General features: G+C 39.6%; 1 protein-coding gene across 7 annotated transcripts in view; it reads left to right on the top strand.

Moving 5' to 3' along the window:
• myo5aa (myosin VAa) overlaps positions 1 to 22,333 on the top strand; it is a 62,056-nt gene that overhangs the window by 3,191 nt on the left and 36,532 nt on the right. For 3 of the 7 annotated variants that reach the window (XM_015040509.1, XM_015040507.1, XM_015040513.1), the window contains exons 1-10: positions 1,730 to 1,856; positions 10,954 to 11,064; positions 12,762 to 12,933; positions 13,259 to 13,403; positions 14,167 to 14,323; positions 16,811 to 16,954; positions 18,416 to 18,497; positions 20,025 to 20,132; positions 20,271 to 20,377; positions 20,933 to 21,198. In XM_015040509.1, the coding sequence (XP_014895995.1) occupies positions 1,824 to 1,856; positions 10,954 to 11,064; positions 12,762 to 12,933; positions 13,259 to 13,403; positions 14,167 to 14,323; positions 16,811 to 16,954; positions 18,416 to 18,497; positions 20,025 to 20,132; positions 20,271 to 20,377; positions 20,933 to 21,198 (1,325 nt within the window). In that variant the 5' untranslated portion in view covers positions 1,730 to 1,823. Of the gene's footprint in view, positions 1 to 1,728; positions 1,857 to 10,953; positions 11,065 to 12,761; positions 12,934 to 13,258; positions 13,404 to 14,166; positions 14,324 to 16,810; positions 16,955 to 18,415; positions 18,498 to 20,024; positions 20,133 to 20,270; positions 20,378 to 20,932; positions 21,199 to 22,333 lie in introns of those variants that run through there. The other 4 variants (XM_015040511.1, XM_015040512.1, XM_015040506.1 and 1 more) reach the window with 3 other exon arrangements.

Raw genomic sequence — 22,333 nt, forward strand, 5'->3', positions numbered from 1 at the left:
CGATCGATGGATGTAATGTCGACCGAATGGCAGCGACAGTAAAAGTAGTGGAGGGTTTGATCCTTGTGATTTACAGCTGGCTTCATTTTCTGTTTTCTCTTCAGAAGTGGTGCCAAAACTGCAGCGCGTTGACATTGCTGTTTCTTTGGGGGTTTTTTAATCGCCTAGAGAGAGGTGATTAATCTGGGCATAATGTAAATATAACTATGCAAAGTGGCATATAATTCAAAATTAATTGTATTTCAGTGGCTCTACGTAGAAAGGGAAACTCAAACACAGATGACATTATGGCTGAATCGATTAATTGTGATTAATCGATTATTGAAATACTCGTTAACTAGTTTAGTAGTTGATTAATCATTGAACATCATTAAATACATTTATATTTAAGATAAAAAGAAAATCTTTGTTTATAAATATGTTCTACTCAGAACTCTTAACGTCTCATGGCTTTAAGTTGATCCAGTTTAATTCTTATTAGATTCTGTATATATATATAAAATAATCTGAGATGAGGCACCTTTTGCTATGTTAATCATTAAAAAAAAAGTCAACAGATTATTTCTTCACTGTATTGATGTTAGGTCAGGCAGAACGGACTGAGCTTTTCAGATGTTGATGTTAAAAGTATTTTATTTTTTTAGTTGTGGATGTATCCTTTGCTACAAATGATCTAGTGTACACTAATGGAACGTCGTGTCACTGCATTTTAGGCAAAAAAACCAAAACAACCCAAAATGGTTATTTTCTTATTTTAAAAAATGAATTGAATTATTTATTTTGCACCTACTGATATTATTGTTTTAAAATGGATTAAATAGTAGATGACAAAAATGCAGATGTGCCATTTTTAGAAAATCTGATTAATCGTTGAAATGATCGATTAATTGATTGGTAAAAATAATCTAAGATGCAGCCCCAGATGACATCCAGACAGGGATACACTTCACATGTTTTTTCCTCATTTAGAGAATATTACCTTCAGCTAATGAGAACCTACATTTTACTTTGTTAGCATATTTAGAATATTATATAACATCCGTGAAACGTTTCCTCTTAAAAAGATGACCATGTACATTATATGAGATTAGTTAGAGCTGCTTTTGCATGAATTACTGCATCAGTGCAACATGACCTGGTTGCTTTGACGACTACACTTTTTTTTTGATCTTGTGTAATATTGTACACATAATTACAACATTGTAAAATTACATGAAATGAAGCTTGAAATATTTCACACTTTACGTGGAATTAATCAATTTAATATTTCAACTTCACTTTCTGAAATAAGCGACAAAAGATACGGAACTTTTTACAATATTGTAATTTTTCAAGATGTACCTGTGCACTTTCAAAAAGCACCATAAGACTGATAAAAATCATAATTTTGTTCCACTAAAAGTTTGTAAAGTAGCTTCAGAAGAAGAAAGACACATTTAGTCCTTTACGTCGGACTTCTGTTCTACTTTTCATTTTGTAGCGTTTTGATTCTGCAGCCATGTTCATCACATCTCTGAGCGCTGCTGTTGTCTCATTCGGCTCCCGGCTCATGTGATCGACGATGGAAGCCGGGATGTTTGTTGACAGGCAGACGGGAAGGCCAGTCATGTGTTGCGGGAACCGCAGGGAACGTCCATGAACCGCTGCTTGTGTCTGCAGACACAATGGGACGCTTCTGCTCCAGAGCTCAGCGCTGCATCGCTTAGAGTCCGGTCTTTTTTTTTTTTCTTTTTTTTTTTCTTACACTCCACATGTGTGGCCAGGAGCAGAAGGAAAACTAACCGGACGCAAAGGATGAGTTAGAAGTTGACTCTGCTGACAAGATGAACCGGGAGCTGGAGTATATGTTCGTTCAAGTAAGTTTTAGCTTTTTTTTTTTTTTTTTTTTGTTGCTGTTTGTTTTCTTTTAATGTGTCGAGTTATGAAAATTATCGCACTTCAGTGAGAGAAACGTTCATGTTTCGTTTTGGACACGGTTTTGTCCTGGTGGTGAATTTGGTGCCACTTCTGTAATGGAGCGCCTGGAGTCACTTTAATTACTCCAGTCAGGAGGACTGGATTCCAGGTTCCAGCCTCTGAAAACTGAATCAACTGGTGAAACTGGTGAAATGAAATCACTTTTTTGTGTTTCGTTTGTGCATCCTTAGCTTTAGTGGCTGGTAAACTGTACAAAAACTCTGACTTTGTGCTTCTATCCCATTCCCCTGGCCTTCTGTAGACCATCAAAACGGACAGCGCGGCTCTGAGAGTCGAGGCAGGCCAACCTAATGTGATTAGTGGCCGGGCAGCATCACGGTTTCTCAGTGAAAGAGATCTGGCAGGTTCTGGGTCTCGGCGTTCTCCTTAGGAAACTCAGGTCTCAAAACCCGTTCATTTCATAACCGTCCACGCAGAGCAAAGCCTCTGAACCCTGGCGTCATGCAGTGTCAGCCCAGCTGAGCAGAAAAACAGCAGATCCTCACATGAGGGGCATCATGTGACGAGGCCTCTGCAGTCTGGGACTCTGTTGATGGCTTTGCAGAGAGTATCCGGGCCAATCCACGGTTCATGCAGCTCTGCTTCTGTCTGGACGGCTCCCCCTGGCCCTCCTCATTGCAACCCGTCTTAAGGTTTTAATCTTCTTCCACTTGATTCACTTTTGTCCAAATTCCTCTCATTCCGATCTGCAGAGTTGTCAGAACAACATCGCTTCAGGCTCTGAGCGGTTTTGAGCTTTAGTTTGATGAAGCACGGCCAAACTTATTGTTCTTGTGAGATATCAGGGGCGCCTTGGATGAAGGAGCCTGTTATAGTCAAACTGGTAATCAATCAATCGATCAATCAGGTTTATTTGTATTGCACATTTCAGCAACATGGAAATTCAAACTGCTTTACGTCGTGAAAACAAAAACATCAAACACATCCTGTAGTCAAGAGTTGTGAAAACCAATAGCAGACATTATATTTTCTCAAGTGAAAATATTGTTATTCCATTTATTATGGTTCAAAAGCAACTCTAAACAGGTTAACTTTTAGTCTTGACTTAAAGGAAATCAATGTTTCAGCTGTTTTGCAGTTTTCTGGATGTTTGTTCCAGATTTGAGTTGCATAGAAGCTGAATGCTTGCCTGTCAGTTTTATTTATTTATCTACATCTTTTTAAAGAGATGGCCCTTATGATTTGACATATCCTACACAAATGGTGGGATATTGTCATGAAATATTTTCCCTAGAAATGTTGCAAATTTTACAACATAAACAAAATTCAAACTGAAAACAGTTTCCATGTTCAGAATTTGTGGTCTTCATATTTTAGTATCAGGAAAAAATACAAAATTCAATTTTTTATTGATTTTTAGAAACTTAAGGGAAAATATGTTTCTACCAAGCTGAAAATATAATGCTCCCTGTTGTGAAAACATAAATAAACTGCAATTAATCACATCATCTACGGGGAGCTGAGCTCTGTTTTTCTCAGGACCGACCAAGGCCAGACTTGAACCCAAGACGCCACTTGAATAGAACCCGTCTGACAACATGAAGTAGGGTAAGAGATCTCAAAAAGTGACACTCTGTGCCCCTATCTGACCAAATCCACCTACAGATGAGAAACGATGCCATCTGTCACCGTGGGAAGAGTTACGAAGCAAATCCTTTGGATCCAGGTCACTCCCATGGAAAGAAAAGTAACAGAACAATGGTCAACCTCCCCCCATGTGGCTAGGTGGCGCTCTACTGGAGATGCCAGATGAAGCTCTGGAAGCTCTACAACACCACTGTCCCTCCCCTACATGTTGCTGCTTACAGTCAGGTGGCTAAATTACAGTCAGAGGAAAAAAAAGGTAATATTCTATCAGACAAGCACTTAAAAATGTTATACGTAGCATTATCAAAGCTTTAACAAGCAGTAGCTTGGATTATTTTAGAAGAATGACGATGATGGTACCGATGCCGTGGAAGTGACGTGTTTGGCTCGAAGTCATTACACTGTGAGGCGACGGCGGTGCCAGAGGAGCTTCAGTTCAAGATCGAAAGCTCCAGGCTAAGTCTTTCTAATCTGCTCTTGACTCTGAGCAGATCTGCTAACGCTCCTCTGGGAAGCCCCGCCCCTTTTGGACCCAGCAGTACAACACCAGTACATGAATCCCTACACACATGTTCGGGTTCAGCATAGCTAATGGTGCTAACGTATACACCTGGGATCTGAATTTACAGACTGTTTTATAACCCTAGACCGACATTGTGAAAGTATAATATAAACTGAAAATTTAACTTCAAAAGTTAATGAATTTACAGAGACATTTATAAAACTAAAGAATACACTGGGGATGGTATGTTTGAGTAGATTAGGATACAGATAATCTGTATCCGGCATTAAGCTCTTCATAAGCACATCCACTTGTTTGTTTTTTGTCTTTAATTTTAATTCTTCAGACTTTTCAGCTCAAACTAGTCAAAAACAAAGTTTATATTGCTGTAAAGGAAGTGCTGATCGTCTGTTTCTGCAGCTAAACTGTGCTGCAGTTGCCCGTCATGCGATTAGCTGGTGTTAAACCCTAAATTAGCTTAATCACTCTCTAGTCCTTTATCTCAGCTAAACCAGGATTAGCCGTGTATCTCCGAGGGCTTCCTTTAAATGCTTCGTACCGACCTTTTGACCTCTACTCTGCGCTAGCAGCACAGACCAACTCTTTCTAAGTAACTTTAATTTGTCCAATATGGTCATTTGTACATACATATATCTTTGAAAATAATCCAGCCTAATAAATAAAAAGGTGATTACAAAGAAACATTACAAGAGTGGCAGAAAGAAACTACAAGAAAGTTGCTGCTATAAACTTATGAGAGGTTGCAGTATTTTTACGTTGAGATGCAGGAATCAGGATTTTCTTGGCCAAAACTGATTTCTGATTCACTTTGTGTGCTGAACTGTTGATGTACATTTTTTATTCAAGTCATATTATTTTTGTTACGTTTCCAAGGACTGTAACAGGAAAAAAAAGAGAAAAATGTGCTGCAGGTTCTTTGATAAAGCTTGTAGTTTTGAATCAAACAAAACGAAGGCATGGAGGCTAAATATGCTTCACCGTCACCTAATGAAAGGACAGAGAAATGTCCTTTCATTAGAATAAAAAAGAAATGTTGCTGGTGGATGCGTTTATTGACAGAAAGTAGTTGGAGCTCTTAGTTTTGACGCAAAAGATTTTTGGAGAATGAGTCAATTCCAGTCTCTGGCTCACAGCTTCCTGTAGGAGTGTAACCCCAAATATTTTACATCAGCAAAGCTGAATTAAGTTGTGAAACTGTAATTCATCATCTGAAATATTAGAATGATCAAACTTGAACCCTCAATAGGAATTTTTTAAAACTGTTTGAGAAATCTTTAGGAGTTAGAGACTACAGCCAACCACGATTAAATTCAGCACATACTTGAGACGGCCTCTGAAAACACTGAAATACCAAATCTACCTAACTGTATATTGATACGCACAGGGGAACCAGCTTAGCGCCACCGTAGGGGCTAACATTCACCGTCTTCCTGTTTTCTTTGGCATTTAGCCAATCAGTGGCAAGGAAAACAAATAGAGCTTCTGGATTCGCTGCTTTGCAAACAACAGCCAATAGCTAGTCGAGTAGCGTCTTTTGGATATTTTAGGTACGCTCTATAAAATATGTCTGTGAATAGCCGTGTTTTCCATAAGTACTGAACTACGAATCGATGTGTTCCCACCGTATTTCTGTCGCAGAAGCTTCTGCGCATTTGTTTCCATCTTTAAATACGTTTTAGTCCTTAGAGAAGAAAAATCAATCAAGGGTCAAAGGTCGAATGAGCAGATTAAACCTCAAAGAAAACTGGACATCAGTATCAGCCAGGAAGAGGCCGATCAGTGCAAAGTTGTTGACGGAGTTGTAAACAAACGAATCAACTTTATATTTCCGGGCAGTAAATGTGATTAAACCATTTCCTGATTACTCCACCAACATTTTCTTTGCCATCAGTATGAACCGTCTGTGAGAGCAGTGTGCTGCGCTATGTCTCCTTACATGTTCAAAACTTTGTCAAAACCGGTGGCAAAGACTGCAGAGGAAGGCAGCTGGTTATGAATATCATATCCAGGCCCTGGAAAAATAGCGACGGCTCCATTAGTTTCCCATCAAGACATCTGTGACGCAAACACAGATGGAAGATTGTGTCGCACCGATTTCATGCCCCTTGTCCTTATTGTCATGCTGAAATTGTGCAGATGCCCCCCTCCTCATCCCTCCACGCCCCTCCTCATAAGTGCCGCATGCAGCATGTGTGGAAAGAGGCTTTTTCGGTCACATGACCTCTGATGTCACACATGCTCTGACGTCTTTGCTGCTTTATCATCTGCCGCCAGCGACACGCCAGCCTGAGCTTCGTTCACTCTCATCCTCCTGTCTATCAGAGTTTCTGTTCCCTCATTCGTCTCGGTTTTGTTTTCGTCTCTCTCTGTTTTTCCCAGCTCACGTTTCCCTAAATGCGCCACAGTGGTGCCGCTCAGGCTGGTGCCCTTGAAAAAAAACAACTTTTAGTATTTGTGCTTGTGTGTGTTTGGGTGTGCAGTCCCAACCTTCAGCTCTCCTTTCCTTTGAGCCCAGGGGATTCAGTTGGTGTATAAATATGATTCACCGCGGCGCTTTCTCTTTCTTTTGTCTCTCACTCAACGCCTGTCTGCGGATCACACAGAAAGCAACGAAGTGAGCGACTTTTTGACATATTTCGGCGTTAACCGAAGCAACGTGTGAAGTGAGAGTGTGCGGGTGTTTTTCTGTGCCAATTTGATTATCGGGATCAGGAAGTGTGTTGATGTAGCACAGAGATGCCTCTGCGAGGTGCGATGCTGCTCAAAACTCCCTGCTTCTATTTTTAGCTTCCATCCTCCTCCTCTCCGTTGCTAGGAGGCTGGCTGCTGGGACAGTGTCCTGCAGGGACCAAAAAAAGGTGAATGAATTAACAAAATGGTGGAAAAAGCATCATCTATATTATCAGAGCTAACGTCGCCCATCCAGTTTTCCATTTTAATGTCTCATTAATTTGTTCAAAGGTAGTTAAAACTCATATTTTCTATCTATAGTACATCTAGTACAAACTGTCCAGATTTCAAAAACTTCTTAAAATATCTGGGGGGTTTTCTGCCACTTTTTGTTTGTAGTTGTTGCACAATCCATAATAACTTCAAATAAAAGCCCACTGCTAAAACCTAAATCTCTGAATCCAAGATTTCAAATAAATTAGCGATGCACAAATCAAGATCAGATTAGTCTAAATCATTGCATTAAAAAACCCTCTAATTTTCAATATATAAACAGGTTCTAAATTGAATAACTTTTCTTTATGGAATAATTTGGGACATAGGCTTTACAAAAAAAAATGGACATAATCTTATATTTCTATATTTTTCTAATTCTTGCTCATGTTTGTCTTTTATATTTTACTGTATGGTTTCTATAGAATTGTGTTACAGTCCTTATATTAAAAAACACATGACTCGGGAGTTGTGGAAAACTGGAAACTAATACTGTAAAGAAGTAGATATATTCATTGTCTACTTCAGGGCCATATAAAACCTCATTTCCTTCCTTTTTTATTTAAACTTTGATGAATTCAGTGTTTTACCAAATTTTATCTCAGTTTTTTATCATGTTAAGAAATGTAGTTTCAGTCATGCCTTCACATCGTTTGGGATTATTGTAAGTATTACACAGCACTATTATTAATAATTTTATATGCCATTTTAATGTATTATTTGTTGACATTTTACCTGCAACAAACAGATGACAAAAAGTGTATTTGCGTGTTGAATATCTTTAAATATAGAAGAGGAAAGTCATTCCTCTCGATTTTGATATGACTCATTGATAATTCAACTCGTAACAATTCAATTCCAAGAAGTACTGGAAGTGGTTTCTGTGAAATGTCTTAAACATTATTGTGTATTTTTATAGCTGCGTTCTCAACCACGTGGCTGTCGATATGAAAGAGCTCAGGCCCCTGTGAACAGGTCATATGGGCTCCCAGGCAGAGACCAACACAGCAGCTCTTTCACTGTGAACACCATGGTGAAGGCTGCACAGAGGACCTGCTGGAAAAACACATATTTGTTTGATTGCATCTGCCAGACTTGAAAATATTTTATATTTAACAATGGATCCCTTTGTGTTTGTACAGTTCTGTGTTTCTGTCCACATTTCTACATTGTGGAAATGATGGAGTCCTGGTGGTTTCCTACTGACACTAGGATCAGCAGATTGGTTGCTCTCATTTAAAACTAGCTTGTCATGTTGCTTGCCAGTCTTGGTCCATTTCTACTTCAGGGTGTCTGCGCATCCTTAAAAAGTTTTCAATTTATGTATCTCAAACAAGGCCTTAAAATTTCCTAAACTCGTAGGAAAACGTACGTCGGCCTTAAATACGTTCAAATCACAGGTCATAAATTCTGTTGTGGCAGGACTTTCAAATGTAGATTTTTTTTTTTTCTCAGGCAACTTTTCTGTCAGTCAAACGTTTGAGTCGCACGCAAACATCTTCGTTGCTTTCAGTGACTTGACACGTTTGAGGCTACCAGTAACCAGCTGCTAGTTTACCATTACTAGCTAGCTAGCTTTTTTGCCTCTATCAGGGGTAAGTGCAGATTTATCGGCAGTTGGCTGGATGACATTCGTTTTGGCCAATGTCTGACTTCTGCTGCCAACCCATATGAGGCTGGATGCAAAAAACGTTTAAGCTTGGTACTACGGGGCTTAATGTGGAGAGAGCTGCTTGTAGTCCTTACAACTAGCTTGTAATGATATTCATCCCTTATATCTGCAGTTTTTTCAGTCTTAAATTTAATTCAAGGTGGCATTGAAAAGATGTTAAAGTGTTAAATTAATGTAATACCACATTCCTTTAAAAAAATTTTTTAAACTGATGATAGTATTTGCAGTATCCTACGATACGTCGATCAAACATTTTCTGGCCATATCCAATTCATGGATATTTGCTTCAGGTTTGATAGAGGTAACACAATTGTGGGGAGATATTTCTTGTGATGGGAGATGGTTTAAAAAAAAAACAAAACAAAACAAAAAAAAAACATTTTCACAACACATAAAAATTGGCTGTTTTTGATTTTCTTCTGATTGGTGCTTCTTTCGTCTAAAGGCAGCTGTTTCTACCGGTTGGTTGTAAACATTCAAGGCTGTTCCGTTTTTCAAATTGTAAGCACACCAGTGTCGTTCCTGGGCGGATAAAACTGACCTTCGTCTTCATGGATTTAAATGTATTTGGCTGGCAAAGGGCACCAATTCCACCCTCTCGTTCCTGCCAGTTTTCCTGTCCGTATCAGAAGCAAGCAGCCCGGGTCGTATGACGGCTGACGGACGAGGGTTTTGTGTGACCATGAAGTCATGATTCAGATGATCGGTCGTGGAGCAGCAGACGTAATAAACCCAGTTTGCGTTCTTCTACAATGAGGCCTCTTTCTTTGGCTTCTGTGAAATTGTCATCAGCAGTTTATGTAACGAGGGCAAAGGAAGCAGTGAAATCGTTATTAGACTCGCGGCAGAAATTCTCCAAGCGCTCATCATCATGTGCCTCAGCTGCCCCGTCCCTGTCCACCAAGTGTAATTTAATATTTCTTTGGTGGGAACTGTTTTTAATTAGGAACATTTTGGATAAACAGCAAAGTGGAAAGAAACATTTGAGATCAGATCTTGTTGCAAATTTTAAAGTTACTGAGATTTGATTGCCATTCATTTAACTGGTGCTGTCTTTTTTTTTCTCTTACCATCTATGTGCCTGTTGAAGCAAATATAATAGCATGAAATTACTGTGCAGTGATCAGACCATGGGTTGTGTTTGTGAATTAAAAAGACAGCAGTCTACTAACTTTATATGACAAAAAAAAAACCCAGATGTGCAATACCAGTAAAAGTTTTATTTAAAATGAATAAAACTGTCCAAATACCAGCAGCGATGTAAACTCTCATTGAACAGCTGATGGGAGGAAGGATCTCTTACAACGCTCCTTTGTTCACTTAGGATGCAGCAGTCAGTCACTGAATGAGCTCTCCAGTTCAGCAACAACTTCATGCATGTTAACTATGACGGCCTTGGTCCTGATACAACTTTTTCACTTCTGATACTGACATTGCAGCTTTGAGTATTGGTCGATACCGATGTTGACCCAAAATGACGTGAACATTAGTCATATACACTTTTTTTTACTTGTTTTGTAATGTGGAAAAGGCTTCATCAGGTGGTATCACAAAAACAAAGAACAACAGTCAACAATAGGTATGAGAACAACCTTTTACTTACTGCTGGATAAAAATGCTGGGGCAGACCAAATGCTGGAGTGAAGCGCTTATACCAGATGCAGGCCAACACTATCTGATATTTATTTTTTGGCTGATATTGTGCCGATTTCAGATATCAGTATCAGACTGGAGGCAACTTAAATAAATTTTAAATTGTTTTTTAAGGCTTTTTTAAAATAATTTTTTATTTTTGTGATTACATCTTAGTAGTCTTCTTTGAGCAGAATTCTCCAGCCGATCAGATGAAGCGTATACTAAAGTTTTCCCACACGTCTTTGGCATGACCAGCTGCTCGCACTGCGTCACGCCTCTGTAAGGTCAGAACCAGTTTTATAGGAACATCCGTCTGCGTGACATTTCCACAACTGCATTCTCGGCCCGTCAGGAGCCGCTCCATTGACGGTTCCCACCACTTTACGGACCGCTGTGAGCCGGGTGCTCATGACTCCGGACAAACACAGAACCCTCTGTTTACTCTTAAGTCATGCTGCTGGCAGAAGAAAACTCTTCTGCCATTTTTTATTTTTTTCCCCCCAACTTTCACTCATTTCCTGTTTGGATGAAACATCAGGAAGTCTGCATTTAACTAATGTGTTTTTGGTCATACTTAACTTTTTTTTTTTTTTTTTTTGCTTGTTGTTTCTTCCAGTCTGCTCGGGTTTGGATCCCCGACGCGGAGGAGGTGTGGAAGTCTGTCGAGCTCACCAAGGACTACAAGAATGACGACGCCTCGCTTCAGCTCATGCTGGAGGATGGAACGGTGAGGTCATCGAATGGAAGAGTGGTGGTCTCTCTATTTTTGTAACTCCTCCACCCCCGTCTGCTTCTGCAGCGTCTCATTAGTGGTTATTGGTCGAACCATTAGCACACAAATGGGACTTTCAAGTTGAGATGCCTCCAAGGACCATTTTAAATGGATCAGCACATGTAATTCGTTCACATAAAACACAGAACGCTACGAACTCTCTCCATCGTTCTCTCTAGCAGTCACAAATAAGCACTTCTTTTACTGCACACGTTAGCCACACTATTTACCATGTTGCTTCTTGTGATTTCAAATGTTAAATGTAACCACAAGCCCCACTAACATATGAAAGAGGTTTTGTGTTTCGCTCCGATTGCGTCGCCGTCCGTTTAATTTTTCCAAACTTCACCAGTAGCTTTCTTGGAAGAAAATAATCAGTGAAACGAGGATTAGATACATTTTACCAGATCATGTTGTTCAGACGAGGAGCCAATATGTCTCAGATCTTGCTGCTTGTACCTCTGGCTTTAATAAAATGCACCTACAAAGGCTTGCAACTCTTATTCTTGTGACTAATATGTACAATATTCTAGAGAATTGTTAGCAAAATGAAGCGAAGAATTTGTATCCTTTAAGGTTTTTTCACATTTTGTCACCTTGCAGCTATAACCATTAATACAATCTAGTAACTTCGACATCCAGCGCATGACGATTTTGAATTGTCCATTTAAAAAGCAAATGGACAATGTGTGGAAAAATTAGTGCTGTCAATCAATTAATCACACTCTTGCGCTGTGAATAATCACAATTAATTGCTATGTCTAAGTTTGTAAGCTTGAAATATAAATATGCATGCAGTCGTTGCTCTTGCATGAATGGTGACATGGGAAAGGTCCTCCTTCTGCTGCAATTAAAATTCAAACAATTATCAGATTTATTTTTTCAGCAAAACAGGTAATGTGGTCTCCCAGTGCTCAACTGGTTGAGCACTGTAAAACTTTTTATGTCTTTTTATGTCAATAAAAAGTTTTAATACAAACATATTTTGGTCTATAAAATCACGGGCAAAACTTCTGACCTGCCAGATGTTCAGCAGGCCGTCACTGGATGATAATCCGTACAGTTCAGAGCTCCGTTTTCAAACATGTTGATGAAAAACTTAGTGAAAATTGTTCAAACTTAACAGGGATTAACTCAACATTGAGAGGATTCTCAAACAAAGTAAAGTTTGGGGGGGGGGGGGTTTGTGTTGTGGTTGATCGTATTGTTCATCATTTATTGCAAAAAAATTCTTATGATAAAGATTTTGGTTGTCGTGGTCACAACAAAGTTAAAATTAATAATAAAAATAAACATACTGTGCTGTCTGAAATGTTAATTTTTCAGGAGCATTGATATATACCAGTAAATTAAAAATATATTATTAAATGCAGAAGATGCCTATTTCAATTAGGAATATTTTTCAAGAATAATATCTGTGGTGTTACCAGTGCTGTGCCATACTGTCACAACCATAAAGTTACCTACGAAAAGAAGCGATAGTTTCTTTTTAAGTCATAATTTTCATTGCTGTCACAATAGTGCTGCAAAATTTCACGATAAAATTGTAAGTCCGTATCGCCTGCCGTCTCCTCTAGATGCACCTGTCCTGTACGTGGTGTCGAGGCTCTGTGTGTTGATTTTTAAACCGTTTTGTCGTCTCTGATTCTCAGACCATCGATCACAAGCTGGACCCCAAGACGAAGAACCTGCCTTACCTGCGGAACCCGGACATCCTGGTGGGCGAGAACGACCTCACTGCCCTCAGCTACCTCCACGAGCCCGCCGTGCTCCACAACCTTAAAGTCCGTTTCATCGACTCAAAGCTCATCTACACCTACTGCGGTACGTCGTCCACTTCCTGTCATCTAACCAATGAAAACGCTGTTGATCAAAGCAGGACCTGCTGTCGGTAACAAGCGGCTAACGTTTCAAAGTGTGCGATTTCACAGTTAAAGTTAGCTGGCCGAACATTCGGATCTTCCACGGCCTCTGTCTTTTGTTTATAGTCTCGATGAAACGCGTTTCATGCTGTACGCTGCGCTTCTGAGCTGAGGAAACCGTTTATGAACGATTGTCGCTCATTGCTGGAGCGTGTTCGCTGTGTCGCCATGCTGAGAGTGTTTTGCTGACGTAAAACCAGACGAGCATTTCACTCTCTCTCCCGCAGGAATCGTTCTCGTGGCCATCAACCCGTACGAGACGTTGCCGATCTATGGAACGGACATAATCAACGCCTACAGCGGGCAGAACATGGGAGACATGGACCCACATATCTTTGCCGTGGCAGAGGAGGCTTACAAGCAGATGGCAAGGTGTGTGTGCGTGTGTGTGTTACCTGAGGAGCCTTGGTTGCAGTCTCCCTGTAGCTCAGCCCTCCCTCTTTCTCCAGGGTTTGTAGGTCAAAGCCGGGCCCAAAATAACCACTTGGTGGTCACACTGTCTGCCGCTCACTCGTTGTCCATGTGATCTCAGAGCCCACACAAAGAGAAAGACACCAAACTCTGCTCTGCAGCCAAAACAAACGATTACTGTAGTAATTGTTTATTCTGACGATTAATTGATAAATCATATTTTTTTTCAAAAAGAAAAGGGAGGTCCCACTGACTTTTCATTTAACCACTTAAGCCTTTACACAATATTAGAAATACATTAAAGATGCAAATACACAAATAATTCATTTCCTTCTTTAAGTAAGAAAATTAAAATTTTATTGCCTAAAAATGCAGTAACTTGGCATTCCTTTGGTAAATCTGAACCAGGTGAAGCTAAAATTGAGAAGTTTTGACTACAACCTATTTACAGTCAAACGTCTTTTTATCTTAAGTGCAAAATGTCTTTATTTTTTGTACCGTTTTGGCTTAATTACTGTTTTTGTTGAGATTTTTGTGATTTACTAGTAAATATTGATTATTCACATTTGACCATAAACACCCTAATAGAGAAGATGATGGGATAAACTAAAACCAGTAATAGATGCCAACAAACATGATCCACTTTCAACATGACCTCAACTTTTGCCTTTGAACTTCAGTTTTCATCTTATAATGTAACTTTTTTATTATTATTATTTGTCAGAGATGAGAGAAACCAGTCTATTATCGTGAGTGGAGAGTCCGGAGCAGGAAAGACTGTCTCAGCTAAATATGCCATGCGATACTTTGCTACAGTAAGTGGCTCTGCCAGCGAGGCCAACGTAGAAGAGAAGGTTTTGGCTTCCAACCCCATCATGGAGGTAAGAAAACTAGTTTTATCTCTAGAAAATTACTCCAGGTGCACCGATCAGTCGACCAGAGACTGGACTGGACCAATTTTAATTTGCATCGAAATATAAGGAAAGAAAGAAAGCAAGGACACAAAATAAGTCAGAGAAATCCCAAGATATCAGGTCCCCTGTCGGCCATCCTGAATGGATTAAATAGAAAGTTTGACATTTAGAGAGATTCAAGCCTTTTTGCGATAAATCAGAATCGGTCAATTTTTCCCTATTTGGCTTTAATTGGTAATTAATTACTTTAATTACTTGTCAAAAACCTAAAAATCTAAATAAATGTTTCCACTGCCCATTAAATGCATGACATTAAATAACTCCCACTGTTTTCAGTTTATAAACACATCATTCAGCTTCATGAACTGTGATGCCCTTGTTTTGACCTTGACTGAAATCTGTTTGAGTTAAGTTTATTTGAATTGCACCAGGCAGTTCAACATGCTTTATGTGATAAAAACAAAACACAATATACAAAAAATACATTACAGTGGCAAATTAAAGAGAAGTAATCAAAAGTTGCAAACCAAGGAGAGGTCCAGCCAGGGGGGTTGTCAGAGCGTCAGTTCCTGAAACCATACAAAAGAAAACCTTGTAAAAGGACAGACTGTGCTCAGGGTGAAACCTCAGGGGTTAAAACCACAGGAGGGTCAGAAAACAAACACTAAAAAAAAGAATCGGTTAAAATCAGAATCGGCAGGGAATCAGAAATCTGTATTGGCCAGAAAAACAACCTGATCTCTAGGATGTGCTTTGTGACTGTCATACTGAACTCCCCCACACAGTATTTTTTACATTTGTTAAGTCTGAATGTCTTTGCGTTCCTGTATTCACAAACGTTCCTTATTTCTGACTATCTTCTGCCGAACAATGAGGGATCCCGTCCTCTCTCTTTCATTTACATCCACTGACTCCTCCTCTTCCTCTCCACCTCTCTCGATAATCTCCTCACCTCTGGCTGCTCTCAGCTGTGCTAGCAGAAGTCTTACCCTCCAGTATTTCTGTTTTTCTTTATCGTTTTTCTCTTCTCTTAGTCTCGCCATCCCTCCGCCCCATTGGTCCCTTTTTAGCCACCATGCTCTCATCAGTCTTTAGCCACTCAAGGATGGGCTCACAGAATGAATAAACGTCTTTCTCCTCGTGTCGCAGCAATGATGTCACCTCCGCCTGTAGACCTGGATTTAGAGCGGATGGTTGCATCAGCCTTGCTTTCACAGGACCTGCCTGTGTGAATGCCCGCTTGACGGGGGGAGTGGGAGCCGGGGTGTGTGTTTGCTCATGCTTGGCTGATGCTGACAGAGATTGGAATACCTGCTCTGCTGAATGCTTCCTTGTCTGCAGTGAAAGACCGTGTGTTTGGCCTTAACTCAGCAAGAACCCGCTGCGCTCGTGCTTAATCTAATTCTGTCCAGGCTAGCTGGTATTCAGCTTTGATGTGTGTGTGTGTGCGTGTGTGTGTGTGTTTATGCGGCTCCACCCGTCTGCCGACGATTCCTCCAGGGCTCATTGATCAATGATCCTCAAAGGATGGGGGTCTGGCTGCTGTTGAGTCATTTGAATTCATCCAGTAGCTCAGAAGGCAGCGTTACCCTTAAAAAAGCCTGGTGTGAAGAAGAACTGATTTAAAGGAGAATATGTCTGTTCTTATCTGTTAAACACACATGTGCTGCAATTTCAACTTCTAAAATGACAGAAATCTAACCTCAAATAAATTCCACATTAACAATATTTCTACAGAAATTTGGAGGTGCACGAGCAGGCATCATAATTTTAAATATAATATTTAAAAAAAATACCCAACAGCTACATCTCAGACGCTACAATCCTTAGTTATCATGTTACATGTTAGAGTTCATGACTGGAGAGTTATAAAAAGATCAAATGAAGGTCATTTGTTAATTGGGCAGAATTGGCACTGCTAGAAAATTTTGCAAATGGGAGAATAAGAAGGGAAATTAAAACGTTTTAGACCTGATCTGATGCACTCTTGCACTATAACCTGCAAGGGCAATGCAGAATCCCCTTTAATCCGATTTCCAAACCCCAGAGTGCGGAGGAGGTGGAGTGTGCCATCAGCCTCCTAAAAGTGGCAGTGCGTAACTTTTATTTGTTTCACCACAACTACAGTATGTCTACCAAAAATAAAACCTGTTCAACTCTCACATTGATTTCTGCCTCATGAAATTGTGTTTCTTTGCTCTTTTTCCATGGTTGCCATTGGTGACCATGAATGAAGTGACGTTGATTAGCTGCCTCCTTTAAATACACCTCACCATTCACGAGGTGCTTTGCATTGACCATTTATGATCAATACTTCGAATAGGCTTCAAATGTGCTGATTTCATTCTATTTCTTTAGGTACCTTTCTGAACAGTTTTGCTAACAAATATGCAAACTTAAATGATCATAAAATATTTGTTAGCACAATGCGACTCTCCTTTTTGTGTCGTTCAGGCCATTGGAAACGCAAAGACCACTCGGAATGACAATAGCAGTCGCTTTGGCAAATACATCGAGATCGGCTTTGACAATCGATATCGCATCATTGGGGCCAACATGAGAACATATCTGCTGGAGAAATCCAGAGTGGTGTTCCAGGTGAGGGCACAAATGCACGTGTGTGAAGCTGCACATGTGATTTATGATGCAACCTCATCACTTTCTCTGTCTCTTTAAAAACTGCTGCTCTTTCTGAAACTCTGCCATAACAACATGGCTCCTCTCTTCACCCTTTAACAAACAGTTTTACCAGTGATGTGCTGGGAAGTAGCTGGCATAATGAGCTCAGCAGATTCACAGAGGTCTGCTGTGTTTGCTAATTGCTGCTGGCTAGTCTGAAGGAGCTGCCAAACCTCTAATTTTCATTTCAAAAAAAAAAAAAAAAAAGTGAACCCATGTGTCATCTACATTTTATTTCACAGTAATGCACAACTTTGTCAGTCTAACATTAAGGTCTGTTTTCTGAAATTAAATGTTATGTGAAAACGTTGGTGTGAGAGATTTCTGCAAGCCACTGTTTGGTCTAGGAAATTAGGATGGATATTTCATATGAAGAAATGAATCTGTCTCACTTAGTGCCGGCTGCACTGTGGGAATCTGCTGCCTCATCATGTCACCGAACAAACCAGGCTTACCTGACGGAGCCGTTTCCTTCGCTATGATCACATTAGAGATATTCCAAGATAGCAATCCTTGGCTTTATCCAGATCAGATGTTTAAAAGAAGAGATCACTTTTACTCCTTCGATAAATGTCCAAAATTAAATGCGATGTTACATTGTGAGAGTTTATCAGTGTCAGTGATGCCCTGGCAAATGTAAGTAGTAATCTGACTTTTCTTTATTTGCCCAGGCAGTAGCTCTGGTGTGTTTTGTGCAGACCAGGTATTCAGGAGTTACTTCCTGGTTTATAATGTCTACTTTCCTTTTCCTTTTCTTTCTGAGTGTCTGGTTTGTTCAGTGCTGTTGTCCGACTACCATTTAAAAACTCACTTCCTTTTGCTTTTATGTAACTTGGTTTTTATTGCATATATGTGCATGCTCATCAGGTCTTACTGACTTACTCGTAGATCCAGGAAGGCAGCTTCTAAATTAAGAACAGATGTTTGTTTTGGTGTCATAGACGGCACTGTTGAGGAATGAGGATGCTGCAGAGGGAAGGCCTTTACTTTTTCTTCTCGCGTGTCTTCATGCCTAGCACCAGAAACTCATGTCTAGGTGTGTGTTTACATTCTGTGCTTGGGCGTTTCCTGTTCTGATGTGGGTCGCAGGTGCCAGACTGCATATTTTGAGGTTTTGATTTTAATACGCAGCACTGATTTTCAGTTAATACTGATGTCTCTGAGTTTCCTGTAAGTGTGTTTGTGTGCCCTGGAGCAAAGTGCTAATTCCAGATCTTCTGGTATTAAAAGTGTCAAGTCATGATACTTGTACTCCTGTAACATATTTTAAAAAATATGCATATGTAAGATGTAAATTGTTCTATTTTAGCTCCATCTGGTTGTAGTTCTTGCAGCTTGTGTGTTGTCAGGTTCATGTTGTTTGTTCTTCCTGCTCTTCAGGCGGATGAGGAGAGGAATTATCATATCTTCTATCAACTCTGTGCATCAGCTAATCAGCCTGAGTTCAAGAATCTGAGGCTAAGTAAGTTACATGAACCTCCTCACTTACCGTTCAACTACAGCAGGAAAAAAAACATAAAACACGAGTTGGACAACTCTGGTTAAAATATCCTTGTTCATTGACATCTTTAGTTAAAAATCTTTTTTTTTTTTTTAGATTAGTTACCCATAAGTAAATAATTTACCAAAATTTAGAAATTGTTTTCAAAGAAAAGTTTTTGTTTTTTGATCACCGATTTACCTCAACTAGAGTGTCTGTAAGATTTCAGGGTTTTTTTGTGCCACTAAATATTTCTGGATATTTGTTGCTGCCTTTTGGCCTGGACTCCCTTGAAGAAGAGGTTTTTAATCTCAATGGTTTATTTTTAAAGACTGGTAAGAAAAAGGTTATATAAAAAATAAATCAATGAAAAAAATCTAAATTTGCCCTTTTTGTAAGCAGGAGTTAAGTTGTTTTATCAGTGCCAACAACATGTGGGGAACAGGGAGTGATTAAAATCTGTTCTCTCAAATATATCTCTAAGAGCTTTTGCTTTCAGAGAAATATTCAGAATATGTAGAACATTGTGATTGTATTGTTTAAAAAAAAAAGTTGTAGTATTTCCCCCCTGCTCCATGTTTAAATTAAACACTTCCTGTCTTAAATCATCACTACAGTGAATCATGTTTCATGTCAACTCAGATGGATCCAGTCATGTTGGACCAACTTACTCACTGAGTCAGTAGTTGAACAGGCTCCCACAGCGGACCTGCACCTGCTCATCCTGATTTTAGACACAAACACACACACACACACACAGACACACACAGACACACACACACACTCTTCTGGCACCATTACTTACTGCCACTCAGTTTGCATTAGCTCTCTCTCACACACACACACACACACACACACACTCTTCTGGCACCATTACTTACTGCCACTCAGTTTGCATTAGCTCTCTCTCACACACACACACATGCACACACAGAGTCACAGCTGCTGTCTTTTCCTCTCCTGCTGACTTCCTGGATCTGTTAATGGAGTGGTTGTCACAGTCATGTTACTGCCTCTTGTTGCCAGGCAACAGGCCATACCCTAATTAAGTGTTAAATGTGTATAAAGAACGTGATTGTGTGAAAGTTTGGGTTTCATCACTCTCACACAGAAGTGCTTTTGATTTCATTTGTCTTGCAGAAACTCAGCCAATCACATGGTGGCAGATCGGAGGGGAATGTTATCAGGAAAACATTTTGAATAAATGTTCTCTGATTCCTAGTTTCTAGATTTGCGTGTCATCTTCTTTCTGAGAAAGAAATGGTCAGTGTTGACAATTAATAGGAAAGCAGCGCGTCCCTTGTTCTTTTAGATGTGACACGTGCAGTTAAAATTTAGTGTTATGTTGACATGACGGCTAAAACCAGTGCTGGTCATCGTCAGGGAGCAGCAGGGAACTTGTACATGTATGTAGTTAGAAGAATCATTAAAGTTTGCATTTAACACATTTACCCATGTTGCACAATCTAAAACCAAAAACCTAGAAATAATCCACCTTTCTTCTCTCAGGCACCGCAAACGACTTCCTCTACACCAGGCAGGGCCGCAGTCCCGTCATCGAAGGTGTAGACGACGCCAAAGAGCTTTGCACCACTCGCCACGCCTTCACACTTCTGGGTAAAACACACACTTGTGTGTTTTATGTTTCTGCACGTTCTCTATTAACACCTCCGACTGCTGAATTTATGCTGCTCCTAAAATGCAGCAGGCACTAAGCGTTCGATGAATCTGTTTGCCACTCTTTGTGTTTCGCAGGTATAAACGAGTCGTATCAGATCGGCCTGTTCCAGGTCTTGGCTGCTATTCTTCACCTTGGAAACGTGGAGATAAAAGACAGAGACTCAGACAGCAGCCTTATTGCTGTGAGGAGGCTGGTTTTTTTTTTTTAATCTGCATTAGAAATGTGGTTCCTAGAACTTGTTCTGGAGATTTATTTATATAGATAAGTAAGCCTGTCGTAGTAAGCAATTAATCAGTTACATTGCATGATAAATTAAAATGGGCTTCATGATTTCCATTATGATGATTAATATTTTTTGAAGGGCAATTTTGCATACAGAGACTTCATATTCCATTTTTATGTATACGAGTGCTTTTCATCTCCTTTCTTTTTATTGTTTTTGGTTGTCATGTTTTATTTTTGACATTTAAAATGTCTTCCAGTTCCAGTGTTAAGATTCCTTTACAAATGAAAGTTCATTGGTCTTTGACAAGACAAACTTGCATTTTTAGGGATCTGGGACAAAATATCATCCAGCAAAATCTGTTTGTTGTGACAATGTTCTAGATAAACACAAAGTAATAGTTTTATGATGATTTAAAAAAAATATATATATATATATATATATATATATATATATATATAATTTTCCCTGATGTATTTGGAAGATGAATATTTTCAGCTTTCTGCTTTTTAGCCCAATAATCGTCACCTGACGGCGTTCTGTGAGCTGGTGGGCGTCACCTACCAGGACATGTCCCAGTGGCTGTGCCACAGGAAGCTGAAGACGGCCACAGAGACCTACATCAAGCCCCTGCCCCGCCTTCAGGCCACCAACGCTCGCGACGCTCTGTCCAAACATATCTATGCCAAGCTGTTCAACTGGATCGTAGAGCATGTGAACAAGGCTCTGGTCACCAACGTCAAGCAGCACTCCTTCATTGGAGTCCTGGACATCTATGGGTACGTACGAGCAGCAGCTGAGCTGTGGTTGGTGGATCAGGAGGCTGAGAGCCAACGAAGAGACAGGAAGATGTAAATACAGTCAGTGTAGCTTCCCTTTGATTTGCCCTGGATTAGTTCACACACATAAGGTGTCCGCACATCCTTATAAAGTCTTAAATTCATATATCTCAAATTAAGACCTTAAAATGTCTTAAATTCATGTTTGAAAAAAGTAAATCGGCCTAAAAACAGGTCTTAAATTTGTGGCGGGACAACTTAATCGTATATGGTTTTTTTCTTGCGGGACTTTTCTGTCCGGCAGAAGTCTGAGTCACTTGAGGCTAATGGTAGCCAGCATATCCTAGCTAGCTGTTTTGCTTCCATCACTGGTGAGTTCAAATTTATTGCCAGTTTAAATTGGCTGGGCTGTGCAGAGGCCACTAAAGGGGCAGGTGCTCAAAAAAAAGGGCACATCTAACCGCATTTTAGGACAGAATATTAACAAAGCCACTCAGCTTTCAGAGTTTAATAAACAATGATAATTTACTAAATTGTGAGATATACAATAAAAGCTAAGGAAAATCTCTGTATAAAGCATACAACTATGCATAAGATATTTTATTAGTAATTTATTTCTGCAGGTCTATTTTGTTATAGGAAAGTATTGCAATATTCAAACCTGCAATTTAGCAAGATATGTAAATCAGAGCTAAACCACCAGACATATTTTGTCTTTACATGATTACACTATTAAAAATATAAACAAGAGCAAATAATTTAAAGCAATTTAATAAAACTTGGCAACCCCTTCTGCAATATATTGATAACTCTATTTGAAGAGGATTGGATTTGAGCCTCGGTGTGTTAAGATACAAGTCCTAGGGGAAGGGAGGGAAAAGGAGGGGGTGGGCTATGGGAATGTTTTTGTTGATGTCATTTCTGTTTTGTTTTTCGTATTGTCTTATATTTTATGTTCACATATGGAAAAACGAGGACAAATTTGTATTGCTGATGTTTCATTGTCTAAGTCTGATCCCTCAATAAAATTGTTGATAACAACAAAAATATAAACAAGGGCACAATGCAACATTTTACTGTACTGTAATCTATAAAAAAGAGCTGCTTGGTTTGCTACACTAGCAGTGGAGATGAA

This window comes from Poecilia latipinna, unplaced genomic scaffold (genome assembly GCF_001443285.1).
Source record: "Poecilia latipinna isolate Pla-1442-1.1 unplaced genomic scaffold, P_latipinna-1.0 Scaffold512, whole genome shotgun sequence".
In the NCBI taxonomy this organism is placed as follows: Eukaryota; Metazoa; Chordata; class Actinopteri; order Cyprinodontiformes; family Poeciliidae; genus Poecilia; species Poecilia latipinna.